General features: G+C 39.8%; 1 protein-coding gene across 1 annotated transcript; it reads left to right on the top strand.

Annotated features, from left to right (window-relative positions):
• The first annotated feature begins 375 nt into the window (after positions 1–375).
• LOC114925940 (uncharacterized) lies at positions 376–4,332 on the top strand. Its single transcript, XM_029295724.2, has 6 exons — positions 376–394; positions 484–1,157; positions 1,229–1,320; positions 1,400–1,462; positions 1,575–1,688; positions 4,130–4,332. The coding sequence occupies exons 1-3, from the start codon at positions 376–378 to the stop codon at positions 1,244–1,246; spliced, it is 711 nt and encodes a 236-aa protein (XP_029151557.1). The 3' UTR covers positions 1,247–1,320; positions 1,400–1,462; positions 1,575–1,688; positions 4,130–4,332.
• The last annotated feature ends 4,347 nt before the right edge of the window (positions 4,333–8,679 follow it).

The raw sequence follows: 8,679 nt of genomic DNA, 5'->3' as shown, positions 1-8,679 counted from the left end.
GAGATAAGTTACGATTATTATCCAATTCTATAATTATCGGATTATTTTCTATATTTAAATCATATAGTTGGTAGTTGTGAAATAATAAGGATTTTTATATGATTTGGATTAAATAATTAATATTTTAAATGATAGTACTGCTACTTTGAAAAATAAAGAGTTTAATTATATTATCTCTAATTATTTTGATTTGGGCATTTTACGGAAAATAATTTGTGAAATTGATGAGCAAATAGTATTCTCTACATACAATTAGTGTTGGATTTAATTTGGGGTTTCAATCATTATATTATTCTCAATTTTATGTGAAATTACCAATTTACTCCTAACCCTAATTTTCAAAATAAGGAAATCCTAACCCAGTAACCCGTTACCATGACCCGGTTCCCTTCTCGTTCAACCAAGCAGCAGCAGCACATGATCTTCCTTTTTCCCTTTCCATGAAAGAAAGGAACGAAAGCAGAAAGAGAGAGAGAGGTTGAGTTGCTGCAGAGGAGAGTAAGGAAGCCGCCGCTCAGCTGGTCACCGCCGCTCATCCTCACTGCCGCCAGCTGCGTGTCCCCACCAAGCCGCCGAACCTGCCACGCATCGCCGCCGCCAATCTTGCGCCGCCGCGGTCCCGTCGAGCTTCTGCCAACACCGCACGAAACAAAGAGAGAGACCGATGGAGAAGAGGGCCGCGAAGGGGGGAAGAGCCACCGATTGCAGTCGCCGTTGGGTCCTTGTTCCTCGCCGTTGAAGGAGCTGCTCCCAGCCACGGTGGTTGCCGATGTTCACGCCGCTGCTATTGCCGCCGTGAACCGTGGTTAGAGGAGGGAGCGAGAGATCAGGGGAGAGGTGTGTCGCGCTTTGCTTCAGTTGAGTCGGCCTTGCCGCCTCCACTGTTGGGGTTTCACCGCCGCCGTCCCCGTGGTGGCTGGTGTCGTCACAAGAGAAGACCACCGGAGTTGCTGTCTGCTTCTGCCTCGGGATTATGCAAGTTGCCGGAGCCCACTGCCGCTAGAGCTGCCCAGAACCACCACTGTGGCTGCCGCTGGGATTGTGAATGGAAGAAGGAGACGCTGGTTCTGTCACAGCCGTTCCCGGGGGAGAAATCAGTCGCGCCGCCGTGCCTGGCAGCCGGAAAATGCCACTGCCGTCGCCGGAAAATTATGATGGTAAGGGTTTTAAGTTGATTCTCCTTTCTATTGAGCTTCTGGGAACTTCATTGTCGCTACATGTTGTTCAGGTCCCTGCTGCCGCTTGAGGTGGCTGCCGGGCTGCCGCCAAACCGGTTCGGAGACCGTCGTTATTCGGTTCAGCCATTCTCCCTCAGTCTTGGTAAGCGTTTTGGTTCGAGGAGCCTTTTGTCGCTGTTCTAATAATTTCGGCTGAGGCGTTGTAGCGTTATTTGTCACAGGGTTGTATATCGATGCTTGCGTGTCGTGCTCGAAGTTCGCGGCTGTTTCGTTTCGCTAGCTCAGTAAGTAATTTATGTTTCGAAAAGCCTCGCGTTAGTATTCGGTTGTGTTTGATTAATGAATATGAGTTTTGGTAACGTGGGGTCATTCCTGATTGTTATATGCTGCGATTAGTGTTGCTATGGTTACCGCGGGAGTAGCTTGGAGCCGAGGTTGCGGTTGTTGGTGATCCCGGTTTAGGAGAGGAGGTTCCTGTGACGTTTTTGGGTTATGGAATTGCGTTCTAAGGTAGGGGCGCTTTCCAAAAACTACAGTTTATTGTTGGAATTATTACATATGGGTACTGATGTGAGATATGGTGTAATTAGTGATTGTATCTGCCTTATGTATTATTTGATTGACTCGAATGACTATGGATGTTGGTTTGGCTGAATTGTTATGTGGCTTGTGAAATGTAATGTTTGAAGTTAATTCTTTAAAGATTTGAAATGAGTTTAATCCGTTGAAGATTGGTTTGAATCGAGTCAATTATTTTGATGATGTGAAAGATAGAATACTCTTGAAATTCAGCCTGGGTTGCTTTAATTGACTTGGTTTTGATAAATGATTTGTTACTGAACCGATTCTTTAAAGATTTGGAAATGAGTTAAATCGGTTGATATTGAGTTGATTTTTAAATGGTTTTCTTGAGATATGCCACTGAGGCAACTGTTGGATTTAGCTTGCTGTTGAATTGATTTCTGGTTTGAGCTGTTGAAAAGGAATGAGAAAACGGTTTAGTTGGGACCCGAACCGGGTGGCAAAAATCCAAGTTTTAGGGGAGGTGCTGCCGAAATTTCTATAAAATCTAAATCTTGTTTGAAAGGTTATTTAAAAGATTTGGATTTGAGAAATTGTATTATTTGATTTATTAAGAGGATAATTATGCTTTCCAGCTTAATTTATTTGATGAACTTTATACGTTGAGTTCGGTTTATTTAGAACTGAACTATGTTTGCCGTTTGAATCACTGAAGGAAAGAATGATGCTATAATATTGATTTCAATATAAAAAGGAGTTTTTAGTGATTTTAAAGGAACCTAGATTTTTGATTGAGTAATCAAGTTTGAGGCATTTTAGAAGAGTTGGAAAAATGGGTTCCAAAAAGAAATCTGAAAGCGGTTTGATTCAATTGAACTGGTCCCGTTTCAAATGAGTTGATTTTTGGACCGGGTTGGAACTTGTGATTTTGTATGGTTCAGTTTCATAATAAATTCAGTTTTATTTACTTGAACCGAGAATCTATGATTTTAAGAGTTTCAATGACTTTTAAAGAATTGATGTAAGATGACCTTCCCTAAAGACTTGGGACTCTGGCAGGAAACTTTTGTTATAAAATTCCATTATTGGATGGGTGATTTTGAATGTTTCCAAAAAGAATCTTTAACTTTCCATGGTTTTGGAAGTTTTGGAAAGAGAATGCCGAGAGTGGCTTTATTTTAAAAAGGGAACTCACTTTGAGTAAATTTGGCTTATGAGCCTGAGATGATTTGAGAAATGAGATCTTTAAAGCCAAGGCTGAAAAGAGTTGAAACTCGATTTCAAAGTGAAATGAATTGAGGAAATGATTTATGGCTTAAATGCCGACTTTATGAATTTAATGATGTTGAATGGTGGAAGTGCTGTTTTGTTGTGAGCCGGAATGGCTGTGTATGTTTATACATATTGATTGGTTCTGGATTGAACCGTGAGCCGGAATGGCTGTGTATGATATGAATATTGGCTGGTTCTAGAATGAACCGTGAGCCGGATGGCTGAGATGGATGTTGATCCATGGATGAGATTGATTGCATGTTTATGCTGAATCATTGATAAATGTGAATGTTGCACTTCCACTATCTGAGATACGAGTTTCCCTGGGTAGTAGCAGTGGCTAGCCACCACGTGCTCCAGGTTGAGACTTGATACTCTGTTGACCCTATGTCGTAAGTGTGGCCGGGCACTGTGAAAGCCCCGGATGAGCTCGCCCCCATAAATATTCACCAGTGATGGTGATGGATAAATATTCACCAGTGAGGGTGATGGATATGGATCATGATTATGATCAAGTTTATGATGAGTATAACTCGAGTTGGGGATGCACGACAGAGGGACAGTCCAATGGTTAGCTGCCAGGACTTGTCGGGTTGGCTTTATAACCGACAGATGATATCATCAGCCACTAGGGACAGGCATGCATCATATGCATTTGTGTGACATTGGTTGGGTGTGCATATTATACTTGGGTTGCCTATGTGATTAATTGCTAACTGTTCTACTTGTAATAACTGTTTGTTTGTGCTTGAACTTCCTATCTGTGTTTGCATTTGGGACTCTGTTGGATGGTGGTGATTGGTTGTTGGTTGGATTGTTTGGGCCTAGGGCCGCGGTTGGAATGAGATGAACTGATGGTTGATTTCAGTTTTGTGTTTCTGGTTTGAAATGAAATATGAAAGGCTATTTTGTTTCAGCATAGATAAACCGTTTTGAAAGACTTTTGAGTTTTTGAGAATTGAACGGTTCCTCTTTTAGAAAGGATTCCCGACTTTACTTTTATTGGAAACTGTTGTTTTTGAAAAGAGGCAAAAGACGGTTATTAATCACCGATGCGGTTATCTTCAAGTATCCTATTACAGTAATTCCTAAAAACCCTCTACTGAGAACCCTTTCGAGGATGATGTTCTCACCCCCCTACATTTTTCCCCTTTCAGGATATGGGCGCAGAAGTTATGAAGAGCTTATTTAATTTTTGTTGTGATGCTCTGTATTGTTTTAGTTATGGTTTATTGTACCCTCACCTTTATCTTGATATATATTCTGTAAGAGGGATAGGAATTGTATTGGTTAATGTTTGTAATATTATTTATATATATTTATGTATATATATGGATGTACTCTTTTTGAGTTGTTGTAAGTTGAATGGTATTTATGGATGTACGTTATCGAACGAAAGTATCTTTAGGAGCGGTATTGCGGTTTAAAGTTTTAAACAGGCTCATATTTTAGTATTAATAAATATAAGTGTCGTCGTAATGTCCGAACTATCAGAGTCGCGCAGCCGGAAGTGCGAGCTTTGGTATTTAGGGTGTTACATTATGGTATCAGAGCAGTTCTTCCTGTAGAGCCTGAGGAATGGACTGACTATGCTTCAGTTGCATACTCTGAGCGTTTGTCATGTATTAGGTCTTGTCGAATGACGAGAATTAGAGCTTTATGCACATGACAGTCTATTGATTAACGCTGTTAGTCTTGCATTGCATAATTCCTGATATTAAGTTCGGCCGGTTTAATACTAGTGAATTATGTATATGAGAGCACTAATGGGTTATCATAGATGATATACGAGTTTTGAGTAACGCGAATCGCGGGTTTTGGGAACGTTAGAAACTTTTTCTCGAGGCTATTCAGTTGTGTGTCTTGAATTTTGTTCAAGTCGATCCGTTCTTTTATATCCTAACTTGAAGTTCTTGTTTGCTAGTCCTTCTGAAAAGTAGTTTGATTTTTCAACTCTATTCCTCTATCCATATGTATTCTTGTTTGACCTTAAGTGCATATGCTGGTTTAAGATCCTTGTTGCATCTATCTTCCTCTATTTGAGTTCTTCTTGATTCAAGTATTCTTTGATATAGCCTTGAACTTGTCTTAATGTGCTGTGACTTTTAACTCCGGGTTTTGATTCCATTTTTTTGAGAAATTGTTGATTCAGTTTTTCTCTTACTTGACAGTGATCACAGCCAATTTTGAGATTTTATAAATTGCTGTTGATTAGATATATACTTTTCTATATATGAAACTTTGAGATTACTTATACAGTTTGACAACTATTTATTTCCAATACCCTGCCTGTACTTTTACTGGTTTATGGAACTGCATTTACCTTAAATTACAATTTGACCTTCTAGTAATTTTACTATAGTTCCACTGCACAACTTCATTTGATTATGTATTTGGGTATTTTTCAAAATTTTGGAAAGAAAGAATTTTTCACTTTTATCCCGGTTGAGTTTCGTTTGATAAACTTACTTAATTCATTTTGATTTGAGTTTGATTTAGCATACTACATGGTTTGTGCCATTGTTGTTCTTTTAAAAAAAAATGTTGGACTCATGGCTTTCTTCTTATGAGCAGACTAGAGTGTCTTTTAAGCTTTCCATCTCCATGAATGTCATGCTTGATCTTGTTTTTAACTAATCTTTTACATTTTGTGAACATTACCATTGATCTTGGTTTGTCCTCTCTTGTGAATCCCATTCTTATGTGAGTCAGTTTGATTCGTTTCAAAATAGTGCATTGTTTATTCTCTCATTATCTCTACAAGAGTTTTTAGTCAAAGGTCTATCCTTGAGAAATTACTAATGATTGGGTTGTCTTTTCCTATGACTTTTGTATTCGTTTGGAATCAATTGAAAGCTTGTTTGATGACTCATGCCAAGTGAATCTTGTTTGAACTATCTTGGTTTAAGATCCTTTCTTGTATGGCTTGACTCCTTTTCAAGTACATCCTAATCTTCTTGAATATTATTGTGACATGGTGGTTTCAAGTATACTTTTGGAATCTTGTTTTGAATTTTATAAAGCAGATTGAATTCTCTTTGAAGAAGTTCCAAATCGAACTTATTTTTCAGTTCCTTGGTTATAATTGGAACCATTGTTCAATTTTTGACAAAGTTGTTTTAAAGTTGACATGCGCTATTTTAAATGAGGTTTTGGAAAGCTTTCTTGTTTAGTGGAAACCGGTTTGTTTGTAACGCACCACTTATTTCCTTTACCAAATTGCAAGCAGATTGAGTTTAATTTTCTCTTTCGTCCTTGCTATAATTTTATACATGCTTGTTTGAATATGAACCTTGAGAATTTTTGAACAAGCATTTGATTACTTCCGAGTTTTTATGAACTACTTTTGGTTAGGTTATGCACCTAACTATCTTTCTAAAATATTTTGAGAAAATATTTTAGCTCTTAGCCAAACTTGGGTGCATTTTGTTTTTAAAACTCTGCATAATCTACTTCAACATGAAGTTGAATTAGAGCAAAGCCACGTTATTGCTTTTGTTGCCCTCTTGAGGAATGATTACTATTGAGCTTTTCTTCTAAATTGCGAAGTGATTTTCCGCAAGTTTTCGATTCTTTTATGAACAATGTATTTGGAAGTATTTTTAATCATGCTCTTAAGTTCTGTGAGTTTTGTCTTGGGGTTGAGATATTCTTTTCTGTAAATCTCATACTTCTTTGGCCCAGCTTGAATTGGTATCAAGCTAATGCGTTGACTTTCTTCTTATTTGTCCTGTTGAATTTTCTTGATCCAAGGGTTATCCTTGATATTGTTTCTCCGTTCTAAGTCTTGTATCCTTCTGAGTAGACTCGAGAATTGTTTTGATATCACGTGCGACTTGTAGACGTAGTAACGTGATACGTTAGTTCTTTAAGACGTGATATGTGTATACGGAAGTTGAAGCGGTAGGTGTACAACGTTATGAGTTGCGAGTGTTTTGTTCCTTGCGAACGGGTTTGCGGTTGTTAGGCTTATGATTGGCTATGAGGTTGTAAAGTGCTTGATGGAGTTAGAAAGTTGAGGCTTGGAGGTTGATATGAGATTAGTCTGCGGATGTTGAGCATGTCGTTGTAACCTCATCCTGTTTTATAACCTTCAATGCCTTGCCTTACCATCACATGTTTGACCCATGCCACCTTTTGCATTGAGCCTGTCTTGTAATGTTTGCTTTGCAACCATACTCCTACCTTTGTATCCCTATGCATAAGATTATCCAAGTATTTGAAAACCGTATATATGTTTATACGTTGAGATATTTTTACTTCCTTAAATGGGTTCAAGGGTGAACTGCTATGAGATTTCTTTCATTTTGTATCAATTTTCGAGGGCGAAAATTTTTATGAGGTGGGTAGAATGTAAGACCCAGAACTTTTGAAAAGTCTTATTATGATCAAGTCTCAAATCATATAGCTATTTATAGCCTTAATTTCAGAGATTATTTTATTAAAGATAATTAAGGCAAGTTTTGATTTATTGAGTTTGAGATAAGTTACGATTATTATCCAATTCTATAATTATCGGATTATTTTCTATATTTAAATCATATAGTTGGTAGTTGTGAAATAATAAGGATTTTTATATGATTTGGATTAAATAATTAATATTTTAAATGATAGTACGGCTACTTTGAAAAATAAAGAGTTTAATTATATTATCTCTAATTATTTTGATTTGGGCATTTTACGGAAAATAATTTGTGAAATTGATGAGCAAATAGTATTCTCTACATACAATTAGTGTTGGATTTAATTTGGGGTTTCAATCATTATATTATTCTCAATTTTATGTGAAATTACCAATTTACTCCTAACCCTAATTTTCAAAATAAGGAAACCCTAACCCAGTAACCCGTTACCATGACCCGGTTCCCTTCTCGTTCAACCAAGCAGCAGCAGCACATGATCTTCCTTTTTCCCTTTCCATGAAAGAAAGGAACGAAAGCAGAAAGAGAGAGAGAGGTTGAGTTGCTGCAGAGGAGAGTAAGGAAGCCGTCGCTCAGCTGGTCACCGCCGCTCATCCTCACTGCCGCCAGCTGCGTGTCCCCACCAAGCCGCCGAACCTGCCACGCATCGCCGCCGCCAATCTTGCGCCGCCGCGGTCCCGTCGAGCTTCTGCCAACACCGCACGAAACAAAGAGAGAGACCGATGGAGAAGAGGGCCGCGAAGGGGGGAAGAGCCACCGATTGCAGTCGCCGTTGGGTCCTTGTTCCTCGCCGTTGAAGGAGCTGCTCCCAGCCACGGTGGTTGCCGATGTTCGCGCCGCTGCTATCGCCGCCGTGAACCGTGGTTAGAGGAGGGAGCGAGAGATCAGGGGAGAGGTGTGTCGCGCTTTGCTTCAGTTGAGTCGGCCTTGCCGCCTCCACTGTTGGGGTTTCACCGCCGCCGTCCCCGTGGTGGCTGGTGTCGTCACAAGAGAAGACCACCGGAGTTGCTGTCTGCTTCTGCCTCGGGATTATGCAAGTTGCCGGAGCCCACTGCCGCTAGAGCTGCCCAGAACCACCACTGTGGCTGCCGCTGGGATTGTGAACGGAAGAAGGAGACGCTGGTTCTGTCACAGCCGTTCCCGGGGGAGAAATCAGTCGCGCCGCCGTGCCTGGCAGCCGGAAAATGCCACTGCCGTCGCCGGAAAATTATGATGGTAAGGGTTTTAAGTTGATTCTCCTTTCTATTGAGCTTCTGGGAACTTCATTGTCGCTACATGTTGTTCAG

This window comes from Arachis hypogaea, chromosome 19 (genome assembly GCF_003086295.3).
Source record: "Arachis hypogaea cultivar Tifrunner chromosome 19, arahy.Tifrunner.gnm2.J5K5, whole genome shotgun sequence".
Taxonomy (NCBI): Eukaryota; Viridiplantae; Streptophyta; class Magnoliopsida; order Fabales; family Fabaceae; genus Arachis; species Arachis hypogaea.
The sequence above is the reverse complement of the archived record's forward strand: the minus strand, read 5'-3'. Positions and strand labels throughout refer to the sequence as shown.